The 16,349-nt window shown below is 45.1% G+C and overlaps 1 protein-coding gene across 3 annotated transcripts in view; it reads right to left on the bottom strand.

Annotated features, from left to right (window-relative positions):
- The window catches only part of LOC142257211 (myosin-binding protein C, fast-type-like), a 207,757-nt gene extending 191,825 nt beyond the window's left edge, over positions 1–15,932 (bottom strand). For 2 of the 3 annotated variants that reach the window (XM_075329353.1, XM_075329356.1), the window contains exon 1: positions 15,764–15,932. In XM_075329353.1, the coding sequence (XP_075185468.1) occupies positions 15,764–15,824 (61 nt within the window). In that variant the 5' untranslated portion in view covers positions 15,825–15,932. The remainder of the gene's footprint in view (positions 1–15,763) is intronic. The other variant, XM_075329354.1, reaches the window with a different exon arrangement.
- Positions 15,933–16,349: the final 417 nt, after the last annotated feature.

Below are 16,349 nucleotides of genomic sequence, written 5' to 3'. Positions count from 1 at the left end.
TCCCTCTAGACATGTCATCTGGAAAAAAAGTTCTACTTTTTCTCTCATGGAGGCATCTGTCAACACGTATAGCTAAAGACATGGCAGCCTCTAGAGAAGTAGGAATATCATACACCGTGAGAGCATTTTTAAGTTTATCAGACAGACCATGACAAAACTGACTTGATGGATCATTTCATTTAGTATCCGTAGCCCATCTATGAAATTCAGAACAATAGGCTTCAGTTGACCAATTTCCCTGCCAAAGCCGACGTAGTCTAGACTCAGCTAACGAGACTCGGTCAGGGTGATCATAGATAAGGCCCAAAGATTCAAAAAAAGCCCTCGACTGACTGGAGACAAGCGGCGTCTTCCGGCAATGAAAATGCCCATGACTGAGAATCCCCTTGCAGGAGGGATATAATGATGCCGACCCGCTGCTGAGCTGCTCCAGAACAGTAAGGTCTAAGATGAAAATATAATTTACAAGGCTCCTTGAAGGCTGTAAATTTCTCTTTACCTCCTAAAAAGCCATCAGGAAGCGCTATTTTTGGCTCTAAACAGGCCGCAACAGACACATAAACTCTCTCCTGAATGGCTTTTTTAATATCAGTAACTTCCAAAGAGAGATTCTAAAGTTGCTGGGCCAATTTAGAAACAGGATCCATTATACAAGGTAAAACGTCAGCAACGCACTTTTTATTTTTTCTGCAACTTTTAGTGGCGGGTTATAATGTCACACTGGGTGTGGGGAGAGATACCCAGCAAGTGGTCTCCTGGAAATAAGGGAAGCTGAAACAAAGAGGGGGGGGGGACCAGGGGCTCCTGCACTGACCCTGATAGTGGGGAGCCCAGTGCTTGCCCTCAAACCACAGGTACCTGTAATGGTTAGGAGGTGTGGCCCGCCAACATGCTCCTGGCTCCTAGCCAGACCCTAGCACTAAATCCCACCACCCACCAAACCACGGAGGGAAAAACAAACACAAAAATGACCAGGAAATAGGGAAAAAGGAAAAACAACAACTTATCTTTGAGAGGGAATCTTCAGAATCTACAGCAACAGTAGTCTGAAGCCACATTCAGAATCTACAGCAACAGTAGTCTGAAGCCACATTCAGAATCTACAGCAACAGTAGTCTGAAGCCACATTCATAATCTACAGCAACAGTAGTCTGAAACCACATGAACTCCTGAGCAAGCAACTTCTCCAAGTGAAGAGTATAACCCGCACTGGAGGAGGGAGAGGCCCCAGGTTATAAAGGCCCTTAATTACCAGCTGGAGGAAAAGCTCCTCCAACCTGGCAGGGAAACAGAAAAAAACCTAAATCAAGCCCTTAAAGGGACAGTGTCCATTAAGGTCTGGACGACCGCCAGGCCCTTCTGCACCTGGTCCCAGCAGCAGCACCTGAAGGTCCAGACACATCCGTGACAGGCTCACAAGGAGGAGGTAATTGGATTTGGCAGCTCAGATTTCACTGGATTTTTTTTTTGAGGGGGTAGGAGCCATCACTTTTCCAGAGCCTTTGTTCTAACAGTAATGTGGGAGCCCCCTATGTTTCCAGTGACAGATGTTGAACCTATACAGGGACTGGTTTTATGCGGAATAAGTGAGGGGTTTGATTGATAAAATTTTGGGGTGCAGAACATTTTTTTGATTGCTTTCAGCATAAGGCTGAGATAAAATTCTTGTGTTCTACGCTGAGCCCTTATGTCAGGGTTTACCATGTAAATGCCTAAAAAATATTATTCGGACAGGACCACTCACTATAAAGAGGTAGATGGAGTTGTCGCGGGCGGAGGAGGGGACGCCGCGCTCTCCCACTGCTGCTCGGGTCCGGCTGCCGCGGCTGCTGCGGCCTGCTGCTGCTCGGTGGCTCGAGCGGTGGGCCAGATCCCGGGGACTCTAGCGGCGCTCCTCGCCCGTGAGTGAAAAGGGGGTTGTTGGGTGTGGGGATGGTTTATTGTCCGTGACGCCACCCACGGTTGTGGTGATTTGTAGCACCACCGCTGCTCAATATGGGGATCCCGGGAGTGGTGATGCGGAGCAGCCAGGTGTTGTGTTGCCCCTCCGTGGGTAGGGGTTGGTGATCCCGGGGCCCAGTGATGGAGTGGAAGGTGCAGGGCCTGGTGGGCGCAGGGACGCGGGGGCAGCACTGTGCCTTGCGGCACTGTGGTACTCACTCAGCCTGAGACGTTGACACAGTTTTACGGTAAACCACACGGCTGGAAAGACGGTTCCCACGGACGGCTGCACTTGCTCTCCCAGCAGGTAACGGTGATGTCCCTCTGATCTGCACCTAGTGTTTCTGTGTTGGTAGCGATGGGTTCCCACCGGTAACCCGCTCCCCGGCTTGGATATGGGCCGGAGGAGCCCTGCTTTGCCCACAGACGCTGGCCCCGAGGAACTGGTGCCCTGGCGGTGGCGGTGTTCCTCCTTAATGGTTGGACTTTTGCCTTCAGTCGGGACTTGGTTGTTGGGGGATCGACGTCCCCTTCACTGACGGATTTGGCAAATTATGGCGACTCCTAGCCTTGCCGGGGTCCGAGAGGCCCCTGCCCTGGTGCTGACTGTCCTTCGTATACTGCTCCAGACCGCCGGGCCACTACCCGTCCGCGGTCCTTCCAGAAACCTCCGAGCAGTCCCCCTCCAGATGATCACCGCTGTTGCTGAACTTGCTGACACTGTCCTGCACTTATCTGGACTAACTTCAGGTCTTTCTACGCTCACTTTTACTTCTTTCTTCTTTGCTTCTTCACTTTCACTTAGCTCCTCTACCACTTCCTTCTACTTTGCACTTCCACCTCTATCTGCCTGGTTCTTCCCGCCTCCAGGGCTGTGTACTCCTCGGTGGGCGGAGCCAACTGCCTGGCCCACCCCCTGGTGTGAACATCAGCCCCTGGAGGAAGGCAACAAGGATTTTAGTAGCGTTGGTGTTCCTAACTGGGATGTAGGGTGTGGTGGTGTGATGACCTGTGACCCCTGGCTTGCCCAGGGCGTCACAGAGACACTTTGGATTCTGTTTGGTGTCTGTTGCGGTGGTATCCATCCTTTCTCAGAACTGTGGTCATCTAAACTTATATACTAAAAAGACACCTAAAATGATGGGACATTGCCATGAATTATGATGCAGTTTTGATACCATTTTTTGCCAAGAGATGCAGATTGTTTGCAGGAATACGGTATATAAATTTCGGCATCAAATCTGCATCTCTTGGCAAAAAAAGGGGCCTAAGGGGAAAACCTTTCTACTTGTGGAGACCTGACAAACCAATCTGGCTGCCAGTGAGGAGTTTTATAGCTGCAATGCTTCTCTGGAAAATATTCAAATTGTCTCTTCAGGGAGGAAGGAGACGAACTCTAGTGCCACCTATTTGAAGTAGCAATAATAAAAGTCAAAAGTGTCCCTTTAACGAGCCTTTTCCTATGACTTAGGGGTACTTTGCACACTACGACATCGCAGATGCGATGTCGGTGGGGTCATGTCGAAAGTGACGCACTTCCTGCGTCACTCTCGACATCGTAGTGTGTAAATCCTAGATGATACGATTAACGAGCGCAAAAGCGTCGTAATCGTATCATCAGTGTAGCGTCGGCGAATTCCATAATTACGCTGACGCGACGGTCTGATGTTGTTCCTCGCTCCTGCAGCAGCACACATCGCTGTGTGTGAAGTCGCAGGAGCGAGGAACATCTCCTACCTGCGTCATCGCGGCTCCCGTCGGCTATGCGGAAGGCAGGAGGTGGGCGGGATGTTTACATCCCGCTCATCTCCTCCCCTCTGCTCCTATTGGCCACCTGCCATGTAACGTCACAGTGACGCACGACCCGCCCCCTTAATAAGGAGGCGGTTGGCCGGCCAGAGCGACGTCGCACGACAGGTGAGTGCATGTGAAGCTACCGTAGCGATAATATTTTCTACGGCAGCTATCACAATGATATCGCAGCTGTGATGGGGGCGGGGACTATCACGCTCGGCATCGCAGCATTGGCTTGCGATGTCGTAGTGTGCAAAGTACCCCTTAGAATTTATGCCAGATCAAAACCTCAATTTGCAGACGCAGTGTTTTCGGGGTGAATGCTCCTCGTCAGTGCAAAGTATGAGATCTGATCTGACTCTATGAGAAGCTATAGTGGGGTCTAAGAGGCAACTCAGAAGAGCATTGCAACTATAAAACTCCTCACTGGCAGCCAGATTGGTTTGTAAGGCTATGTGCGCACGTTGCGTCGGAGTACCTGCAGTTTATTCTGCACGTTTTCCTTCCCTTGGTTTTTGACCAAATGGCTTTTGACCATTTTTTAGCGCTAAAAACGCATGCGTTTTTACCGCGTTTTTAGTGCGTTTTTAGCGCTTTTTACCTGCGTTTTCACCTGCGTTTCTGCAGATGCGTTTTTGAGATCAAGACACTGAGAAGTAAAGTTGAATTAGTCAAAAAGAATGAAAAAAGAGAAAAAAAGTATAAAATTAACTTTTAATAAAATTATATGGGAAATTATCAATTTTAATGTAATAATAGTGGTTATGCACATTTTAACAGAAAAATAGCTAAAGTTTATTATTTTTTTACATTTACATTTTCGGTTATTGTGTGTGTGTAAAGGAACATTAGAACCCATTAATTTTTGGCCAGAAAAGCATGCGTTTTTGGAGCCAAAAACGCAGTTGAAAAGCAGGTAAAAAGCATGAAAAACGCAGGAATTGTGATTTTGTTTGCTTTTTGCCATTTCTCATTGACTCCAATGTTAAGGAAACGCTGCAGAAATGGCAAAAACAACTGACATGCTGCTTCTTTTTCAGCATGGTTTTTGACCACAAATATGCAAATTATACGCTGCAGAAAAAAAAGCAAAGTGCAGACAGGATTTCTGCTTTTCCCATAGACTTTGCTGGAAATCAAAAATGCATGCGTTTTTGCCCAAAAACGCTGCTGCCAAAAACGCTGCAGAAACGCGGTAAAAAACGCAACGTGCGAACATAGCCTAAGTCTTCGCAAGGAGAAAAGTTTTCTCCTTAGACCCCACTATAGCTTCTCATACAGCCAGATCAGATCTCTTACTTTGCACTGACAAGGGGCAATTACCCTGAAACACCGTGTCTGCAAATTGAGGTTCTGATCTGGCATAAATCCTAAGTCATATGAAAAGGCTTGTTAAAGGGCCACTTTTGACTTTTAGAATTGCTACTTCCAAGACGTGGCACTAGAGTTCTTCTCTTTCCTCCCTGAAGAGACAATTCGGAAAAAAAACACACAAAAACGATTTTGACGCCATTTCAGTGTGGTTTTTCTGGTGCTGAAATGTCTGCACGAGATTTCTGGTATTTCTGGTGAAATTTGCATCTTTTGGAAAACCACACCAAAACGGTGTCAAAACTGTTTTAGGCACTTTTTTTCCAAGTGATGCGGATTTGGTGCTGAAATTTAAACACCATATTCCTGCACCAAATCTGCATCTCCTGACAAAAAAATTTGCGTCAGAATCGCATGATTTGATGTGATTTTTTTGCCATGAGATGTAGATTTAGTGCAGGAATATAGTGTTTAAATTTCAGCACCAAATCTGCATCTCTTTGCAAAAAAACCCTGCAGTTTTCTGCCAGGAGATGCAGGTCTGTAAACTCAGCATAAGGAGACTTATTACACTTGTTCCCATCCAAGCACATCCATGAGAATAAGACATGAAAGTATATATTGAGCGGATGGGACATTTCAATAAGGGTAGAGTGTTTTTTTACATTTCCGGTGAACATAAAATTTAAATTTTACCCCTCTTTTAGGACAATATTTAAGGTGTTGCACCATAAATGCAACTTATCATTTATCTAATATATAAAGCTCGGTATGTGTGTGTATGTGTATATGTCCGCTAAAGGAATTTGCACCGTCGCATTTACAATCACGAAATTTTGCACAGATGCCCCATGTGACCCAGGGAACATCATAGACTATGTTTTGATGGGAAAATTTAGCCCCACGCTTTACAGTTACTCTCAAAAATCCTGCCTCCATTAAACTAAATAGGTGGGTGCTGCAGGCTATTAATAGCAACTGTCAGTGGTTGCTATAGGAAGAAAATAAACTGTTAGAATAAGAAGCTTATGTATGAGGTAATAAGATGTCGGTGGTGAGACAGATAGAGAGACAGAAAGGGACAGACAGAGACAGATGTGGAAAGAGACAGACAGAGACAGACCTGGAAAAAGACAGACCTGGAAAAAGACAGACCTGGAAAGAGACAGCCGGGCAAAGAGACAGCTGGGCAAAAAGACAGACCTGGAAAGAGACAGCCTAGCAAAGAGACAGACTGGCAAAGAGACAGACCTGGAAAGAGACAGCCCTGGAAAGAGACAGCCCTGGAGAGAGACAGCTGGGTAAAAAGACAGCCAGACAAAGAGACAGACGGGTAAAGAGACAGATGGGCAAAGAGACAGACGGGCAAAGAAAAAGACGGGCAAAGAGACAGACGGGGAAAGAGACAGATGGGGAAAGAGACAGACGAGGAAAGAGACAAAGACAGACGGGGAAAGAGACAGACGTGGAAAAAGAGAGACAGACACACACATAGAGACAGACAGAGAGCTAGGGAGAGACAGACAGACACAGAGATGGCAACAGATAGACTGATACAAACACAGAAAGAGAGATAGAAACAGACAGACAGAGACATAGACAAAGACAGACAAAAAAGGCACAGACAGAGAGACAGACAGACAGCGATACACAGACAGAGACTGGGAGAGAGACAGAGAGACAGTTACTATTCTGGGCAATGCTGGGTACTCCAGCTAGTACATTATAAAGGTCAAAACTTGCTTGTCATGGGTATGTCTCGGGTGACAGTCATGTGGTGTCCGGCAATAGAAGTTCACAGCATTTGACTGTGCAAAATGCTCCCTGACTGTCTATTATTCCTGCTGTAAGTGTGCCGCCCCCACACCTGTAGCAGCCGAGCTGCTCGGGTCCGGACCCGCTGCGTGGCTCGAGGGATCCTCCGGACCCGGGGGTCACACAGACACACCAAATGAAAAAAGGAAAAAGGGGTGGTTGTACGTGCTTGGCCGTGCTCGGTTCGTGACACCACCCACAATGTGTGGTGAAGTGGGACACCACCGCTGCTGTTGCAGGATACCCGGGGGAGATGTGATGGCAGCTGGATGTTAACCCCTCCGTGGGTAGGGATGGTTGCCCCGGGAACCGGTGGTTTGGTGCAAGGGATGGCGGTGGCAGGGGCCAACTCGTTCAGATGTACCTGGGGATATTTGGTTACTCACAGTCAATGAATCACACGAGTGTTTTGGTAAACCAAAGGTGCTGGTGGCCGGCTGCCGCAGCCGGTTGTACTCTGGTCCCCCACCCGGGTTGGTGGTCGCCGTCCTTTTTCCTACACTAGTTGTGTTTGTGTAGACTGCTTGGTGTGGAACATAAGAGTTCACTCCCAGTGCTTGTGGAGCCGTGCCCGCTGACGCTGACTCGTGGGATCTACCCGTCCCTGGCAGATGCCCTATCCCTCTCTGTGGGTGGTTGTCTGCTTTCGGGACTTTGGTTGGGACAGAACCTATAATCCTTCCCTCAATTGGTTAATTAGCTAGGCTGTTGGTTCCGGCCCTGGCTTCAGGGTCCAAGTACCCCCTCTGTGCACAGTTTCCGGGTCGGTATCTCCGGTGTCGGTACCGGTGGGCTCCAACCCTACCCCGGTCCACCTTGGATCTCCGGCTGTTGTCTTCCCGTCGCCTGCTGACGGGGACCACCGTCTGCCACCTAGACAAGGCACCAGGGCTCCAACCCCGGTGCCTGTCAACTTGAGGTTCTCCTCCTGCTGGAGCTACACCTAGCCCCAGATTCCACTCCTCTCAACTTGAAAACAAAACTGACGTTTTTCCCACCCCGGTCTGTCTAGACCCCTAGGTGGGCGTTTCTCATCTGCCTGGTCCGGCCCACTGGTGTGCATGTCTTTCCCTGAGGGGGGGGTGGCTAGGGTTTCAGGTCGGCTGTGTGTAACCCTGTGAGGGAAGGTGTTATGCAGGGGCCTGCTCTTTGTGACTCCTGGTTTTGCCAGGGCGTCACATACGTATTCAGTGTACTAGGTATCTTCTATGCTGGGTTTTGATCCTTTTCCCTTTAGGACTCAGGGGAGCTCCTCTTCCATTCAGCTGCTAATCATCTGCATTTTTCCTTGGGTTTAAATACTCTCAATTTCCCTGGAATTGTGCTGGTGATATTCAATTGCAATCATCTGTAGAAACAATGCTGCTCTTTACTGAACTTCTTCCTGAGGCATCTGGAGATAAGTTGTTCATGCACTTTCCCCCATGTGTGTTCTCCCTGTGTCTTCTTTAGTGCTTTAGTGTTTGGTTGGGTTGATGAAGAGCTCTTCCCACCAGTTTGCTATGTAGGGCCCAGCTCTAGGGTCATCATGGGGGGGACCCCAGGGCCCAGCGGTAGGTTTGGTGAGAGGTCACCATCTTCCTCTTCCCTAGATGCAGGGATTCCATTCCCTTCCGTTTCACTTGGTACTCCACCGTACCTAGCATGAGATTGCTAAATGCTACCAATTTTGGGATGCCGGATGATTCCAAGAGTGGTTCTTTGGAGTGCTTCATTTGAATGGAGCATTGATCCACTCCATTCACTGTCAAAGGTGCTGAAGGAGCCAAGCACAGCAAACCATAGAGAATGAATGGAACATTGATACACTTTATCCAAAAAGGGATCTTCTCTATCTAGGAATCTAGAGATCATTGGTGGTCTCAGTGGTTGTACCCCTCCAGCAGACAAGTTAAACATTGCATTTCAAGTACAACTCTATTAAAATTTGTATATGACACTTTTAGATTTATATAGACACCACTATGCGTATTACGCTTTATGAACTCATCTATGGAAATACGGTATCAAGATTGTAAATCATATCTGATCTGTTCATTAAGTGTTGCTACGCTTCGTCACGCTGTGTCACTTGGTCCAATTTTGTCACTCAGCAGTCAAAACTCCGCACACTTGTTGACAAAGTGAATGAATGAGTTGTGGGCGGATGCTGCAAATAGACACTGTATACATACTTTACTGAAAACTTCAGCACATCGGTAAATTGTTTTTTTAGCTGGCTATTTGGTGTAAAAAACATCAGAAAAAGGTAACCCTATGATACAAATTACTATATAATTGTGCCCAGCTGTAAGATTTCAACCAGTAAAAACCCAAGGAACCTTAAGGAGCTAGATACAGTTTAGTCATCTTTGGCATTACTTTCTTATTTGTTGCTCAATGAGATTTTTGCTGCTTTTTTGTGACCAGTGGAGGTTTCCTATTATTATTTTTAATACATCTCATTTTTGCATTTAGTTTGATGATTACTTGATCATTTTTTTACGATATAGAGGTCATGAGTCCTCTAACCCTAGTGATTGCCTGCAGTGGTTATGTATCGCCCAGGGAATGGGGTACTCGGTCCCGGGCGGTGTGTAAAAGGGGAATTGTCACTTTGGTGGCCGTTTCCCGGTCCCGTGCCCTGGGTGCTTTTTAATGGGGAGTATTTGTGTGACGCTACCTGCGGGTTGCGGTTAAGATTGTGGAACCGCCGCTGCTGAAGTGGTTACTCCCAGGGCTGGTGGTAATGGCAGCTGTGGTGGTAGGCCCTCCACAGATAGGGCTGAGCCTGGGAGATGTATGATGGAGTAATTAGGGAGACCACACCGGGGTTGTAATTAACAGTCTCTACTCATTCGTGGACTCTTGGATGGCTGGTTCAGGTCCCTGTTTTTCCAGTGCCAGTTGATGACTCGGTTGCTCTGTCCCTGGCACTCTCAGTGTAGTTGGGTCCCCGTAGCGTGGAGCATTTGGGGCCCGACTGTCCCTTTGCAGTAGCAGTCTCCTTCTCTGTATGGCGGGCAATGTGGACCCTGTAGGGCTGGTCTGTGTTACGATCCCTGATCCTTGCTTTACTGCTGATGCCCCCAGATTTGTGGGTCAGTGAGGTCCGTGAAGGTCCCCTCACTGTGTAGGTATTTGCCAGGCCATCTGAAACTGTCTCCTGACCTATGTCCCAGCAGTACTTGGGTGTACCCGCTGCTGAGCTTGGTTCATTATGGTCGTGACATCACCACAGATCATCTCCAATGCTGAGGTCTAGAGACAGACAGAGGAGAAGTGGTGGTGAAAGACCGGTGGTGATGTTACAACCATATGATCGTAATGAGTGGAGCTCAGCAGAGAAGTGGTGGTAAAGGACATTTGGTGATCAGCAGAGGAGAAGTTATAGTGAAGGACCTGTGGTGATCAACAGAGGAGAATTGGTGGTGAAGGAGTTGTGGTGATGGCACAACTATGTGACCATAATGGGTTGAGCTTAGGAGAGAAGTGGTGGTGAAGAACCTATGACGATCAGCAGAGGAGAAGTGGTGGTGAAGGACCAGAGGTGATGTCATCATGACTATGTGACCATAATGGGCTGAGCTCAGCAACGGAGAATTGGTGTTGGGGAATTACCAAGTTAAAAAAAAGAATTGTGCCTGAACTTGAGTGACTGTAACTGAACCCATTAAACGTTCTGCACCTACAACTGAAACCTAAGGTATGCACTGCATTCACCTACGCATATAGAGTATTTTTTAAAGATAAACACATGGAATTTTCAATTTTTTTTCTTTTTTAAAACCATGTTTGAGATGAACATTGCATCACTTAAAACATATTAGGGGTGGTTTAATATAAAAAAAATTACATTACAGGTTCCTTTTAAAAAGATCTACAGGCTGTAAATGTCCCTGAGATGGTTATGCAAGTGAGTCGAGGAGGGGAAACATTTGACCAATATGTTATGCAGACTTTTAGGTTAAATGCACATGCCAAATTTTGTATAGACATTGACAGAGCCTCTTTTTTGCATTGATACTAAATCTGATCCTTCCACTTAAAAAAGGATCACCTCAAGGTTTAACATTGGTGTTTGACTATTATAATTTTGCATCCGTAATCAATATCATACTGGTTGGAGTAAGACACTCAACAGCCCCATCACTCAGCTCCCCACAGCTTCTTCGTTAGCCAGATATATACAGTTGCCGAGCTGAAGAACAGTATCTGTCAGCTGCTTATGGTCACTGCCAGATACCGCCCATGCCCAAATGTTCTCTTTCACTCAACAATGCCAACCATTGTCTAAAATATTACAATTGTAATGACTACAACCTCTCTAAAACCATTTGATGTGTTGGTATATGAACCTTAACACAACCCTGCAGAGGATCTATCGATATGCCACTCAAACACTTCCGTGACACAGAACCCTAACTGTCCCCTTAATGGCACAGATATTGAGGTATGTTGTTGGCACTTCTTAGCTTTGGAGGGTTTTTAGATTCCTCCACAATTTGTCCAACTCTTATATATTTCTAAAATCTAGATTATGGCAGAACACATGGGATTTCTCACTGATTTGGAATAATGTGAATTAGCGGAAATTCAGGAAACTTGTGGGTTTTGAGATATGGCAGAAAAAATGGTATAGATGGCAGAGCGTGATTATTTATGCAGGGTCAATGTAAAACCTTTGAAATTCATCAATGGGAATTTGATCTATGACCCAGATTTTATTAAAGGAGTTGTCCACTACTCCTTCTTATTCCCATGTTTGCGGCAATAAAAATAACAAAGCCTATACTCACCTCCACTGCTCCAGTGATGTCTGAAGTCATGTTCCTGGTGCCCATATCACATTGTTATGACACACGAGACCAATCAGGGCCAGCTTCATTCTCACCATCTTCTGACCCTAAAAGAGAATCTGTCAGGTGATTTTGTTGTACAATACTAATGTTATCTTTAGATAGAGCTTAAGGAGACCTTTCAGACTCAGTAAGTTTTATTTTTCTACCTTATCCTGTTATCTTGTTGTAAGCTTCATAAAATTCAGTGTCTTGTGCATGCTAGTCAAGTGTAGGGAAATACAATTTGCATATTCACTGCTCATACATTCATTACAACTGATGAGAGATGGGAGGGAGTATGGGTTGGGGCAGCAGTGCAAATTCAATTCAGATTTACTATCTCTGATGCCAGCACTGAGAGATGGGAGGGGGGAACAAGGAATATGCATTTTGTGTTTACATATGCTTAACTACTTACTAGGTCACACTGAATTCTATGGAGCTTACAACAAGATAACAAGATAAGGTAGAGAAATAAAACTTACTGACCTGGAAAGGTCTCCTTAAGCCCTATGTAAAGATAACATTAGTTTTGTACTAGAAAATCACTTGACAGATTCTCTTTTACTAATTAACAGGAAATGAGTAGCAGCCACAGAGTTTACTTCCGGTTAATTACTTAACCATACAAAGGCGGAGAGAATGAAGTCGGCTCTGAATGGTCCTGGGGCTTGTCTGTCATAACAAGATCACGCGTGCCCTGAGGAATGCGAGTTCCAACATCACTGGAATGGCACCGGAGGAGAGTATGGGTATTGTTATTTTTTGGGGGATGAACATGGGGAATGAGAAGGAATTGTCCTACTAGTGGACAACCCCTTTAATATCTCCAATTGAGGCATGCATATATAATGCAATAAAAATAAGATATGAGAACATTATATAATGTCTTTTTTTTAGCCTAATATCTAGGATGGGCAGCTCTAGAGGTATTAAATCTCTACATTATAGGGGAAACTGCCTTTAAAAGGAGACCATATATTCTAGGTGGCCCTTTACATTGTCTGATCTTTGGTTTTAACAACCATTGATTTACACAAATTTGAAATTGTTTAATTACCTGTTTACACAGGTAGACCACATAGTAAGATAGACACAGAACAATTACTAATGGATCATTCAGCGCACAAGGGCTGCCAATCGTCTCGGAAGCACAGGTCCTGTTTATACAAGATGTGATGCCAAGAAGGATAGTCTTTTTATTAAACCAAAAAATCATTTAACCCATGGAACGAGCATTTTACTAGTTTGCCGGGTGATCGACATCCTGTTTACACTGCAGGAATATTGGAATACAAGTTCTCATTCTTGAGAATTGTCCAATGTGAAAATATCTTAGGAGATGAGTAGCAAAAACATCTAGGTCTAATTTGTGAAGACAAGTGAGGAGATGTTTGATAAGGTGTTCCTAAAGTTTCATTTAGTGAAGCACATTGGTGTTTTCAGTTGTATTTAACCCACAGAGGCTATATAAACCCTTTGCTTTTGTTTAAAATTTGATACAAACAAGATTTGCAATGCACAAGATGTAATATACCAGAAGATCATTTGCTTCACGCAATCTGAAGTTACCCACAAGTTTCGTTTGTGTCACTATTCTAAGCAAATAATACATTTGATTGAATTTGTATATGAATCCCTATTGTGGTTTACTTCTATTTTGATCATTCTTGGTGAAATCCTTATATTTGTGTATCACTGTGCTATATGGCATTATTTCTACCAAGCACATAAGCATATTGCCTCTTATTGGAAAAATCTTAAACCCCCTAATGTTACAAAATATGTATCAAAAGTCAAAAACATTCTAAGGCGGGCTTTACATGCTGTGACATCGCTAGCAATTGCGACCTGGTTGGCGACGTCGCTGTGACCACCGATCAATCCCTCCTTTAAGGGGGAGGCGCGTTCGACGTCACAGCGACGTCACCACGATGTCATTAAGCGGCCAACCAATAGAAGCGGAGGGGCGGAGATGAGCGGGACGTAACATCCCGCCCACCTCCTTCCTTCCGCATTACTGGTGGACGCAGGTAAGGAGATGTTTGTCATTCCTGCGGTGTCACACACAGCAATGTGTGTTGCTGCAGGAACGACAAACAACATCGTATCTGCAGCAGTAACGACATTATGGAAATGAACGACGTGACACAGATCAGCGATTTTTTACACTTCTGTGCTCGTTCATTGTCGCACCTAGGATTTACACATTGTGAAGTCTCTACTGGCGCCGGATGTGCATCACTAACGAGTCGACGTGACCCCGACGATATATCGGTAGCGATGTCGTAACATGTAAAGCCCGCCTAAGACTTGAGAAAAGAAGAACCTTATAAAAAATTAAAATTGGTGGACTCCTTGGTTAGATACATTATATTTAGCTCCAATGATACGTAACTTGGTACAGATTGTTGAAAGCAATTGCATAATCAAAAACGTATCTATTGTTTTAATCAAGTATTAAATGTATTTTGGCTATGTTTTTTTGAGTGTCTCAATAATTATTAAAAAAAAATAAATAATCTGTGACTATAGACTTCTTCCCTATTCTATAATGCTGCTGGGCTCTTCTTAAAGGAAAAACTAAATACAGAAAATTTCCCCCAAAAAATGAGATATTATCGCAGCAATTCTTCCCTTAATCTTCTGTCCTCTGATTCTATTTTGCCTTTTATTAGAATTAAAATTGAAAAATACATGAATAAATCCCTGTGTGCCTCAGGAGGACCTCAACAGAATCCCCGTCACACACTTGTCTTACTTCAGAGGGCTGAGCTCTGCTATCTTCCTCTTGGCTACATCAAGACCTCAGTAGTCCCTGTCACACACCTGTCTTATCTTGGAGGCTTGGGCTCTACTATTTTCCTCTTTGGCCCCATCAGGACCTCAGCAGTGTCCTTGTCCCACACCTATCTTATCTCGGAGGGATAGGTTCTGCTATCTTCCTCTATGGCCCATCAGGACCTCAGTAGTATTGCTGTTACACACATGTCTTACCTTAGAGGCTTGAGATCTGCTATTTTCCTCTTGGCTACATCAGGACCTCAGCAGTATCCCTGTCACATACCTGTCTTTTCTTGTAAGTTTGGGCTCTCCTATCTTCCTCTTTGCCCCCATCAGGACCTCAGAAGTGTCCTTGTCCCACACCTGTCTTATCTCGGAGGGGTAGGCTCTGCTATCTTCCTCTATGGCCCATCAGGACATCAGTAGTGTCCCTGTCACACACCTGTCTTATCTTGGAGCCTTAGGCTCTGCTATCTTCCTCTTTGACCTCATCAGGACCTCAGCAGTCTCCTTGTCCTACACCTGTCTTATCTCGGTGGGCCAGGCTCTGCTATCCTCCTCTTGGCTACATCAGGACCTCAGCAGTGTCCCTGTCACACCCCTATTTTATCTCTGAGGGATGGGCTCTGCTATCTTTCTTTTTAGCCACATCAGGACCTCAGCGATGTCTCTTTCACAGACCTGTCTTGGCTTTAAGGCTGAGCTCTGTCCCCATCCTCTATAGTCACAAATCCCACTCACACACTTGGTTATAAGGTTGGGCTCTGTTTTCGTTACATATGGCTGCTATCCTTTGCCATGCTCCATATTGTGTTTTATAGGTTGCCCAGCAAACTACAATGACAGCATCACCAAAATGCTTTTAAGTCCAACTTAGGTGCTCATTTATGCCTAAGTATTGAGTACACCTTGTGCTCATGTATTTTGTGTCAGCCACCATCCATTACTCTCAGTTGCAATCATCTCTGCTAACTCCTGTAGTTTCTGCAACCTGGATCTATTACCTGGCTCAGACCTGCTGATTAACCCTTTATCTTGTAGGCACAACAAACTGTTATCTGGCTTCAAAACGCTCCTGCATCAGTTTTCTCTATTAACAAGGTTGCGTCCCCCACTCTGCTGCCAGTGGCTATCCATTATATTTTGATTAACCCCTTGTCTGCTGTAAGTACATTTAACTCTTCTCTGGACTAGTTCATGACAAACGCTACCGGACAGTCTATACATGTTGCCTAAACCTTTATCTCAGTATCTTCAGGTGTGTCCACCTCGAGTTGTCTGCATGCCATCTAGCTTACCCTTTTTTCCTGTTCCTTTGAGTTGCACCTGCCAGATGGAATATCCTGGTTTATTCGCCATCGCCTTTGGTCCACGTCTTCACCCTGACTTGCGGCTTAATGAATCCAGCTCAAGGAGTGCCCCTTATCAGTCCCCTCTCTTCCTTCTCCTCTTCTTCACTGTCCTATGTGTGACTCTAAGAAAACTGACTTCAGCAGGAACCTCCCCCTCTCTTCCTGGAGTAGGACAAGACCATCATTAATCCCTACCCTCTAAATTAAGGCCCACCCTCTCAACCAGTCACCTGATGAAAATAGAACAGATGATCTGGAGATTAACGCCAATGTGTTTTCTTGAAGGATCTCTACAAAACTAAATGCCTCAAGATCATGCGGAAAATATCATCATGCCGTAATCAAAAAACTAAACTTTACCATTCTTCCAACGCTAATTCATATAATTGTACTCAGTTCCTTATGATAATAAATAATAGATTTTATAAGTTAATCTGTGAAAAAGTATGTAATATTTTACGATACAAATTTGCAAACAAAGGATAATACAGGTAGCATGATATATTTTTGGTTTATCACTATGTAGTACTTT

Source organism: Anomaloglossus baeobatrachus, chromosome 11, assembly GCF_048569485.1.
Source record: "Anomaloglossus baeobatrachus isolate aAnoBae1 chromosome 11, aAnoBae1.hap1, whole genome shotgun sequence".
NCBI classification, from domain to species: Eukaryota; Metazoa; Chordata; class Amphibia; order Anura; family Aromobatidae; genus Anomaloglossus; species Anomaloglossus baeobatrachus.
Note: the sequence above shows the minus strand (reverse complement) of the source record. Positions and strands in the feature narration are given on the sequence as shown.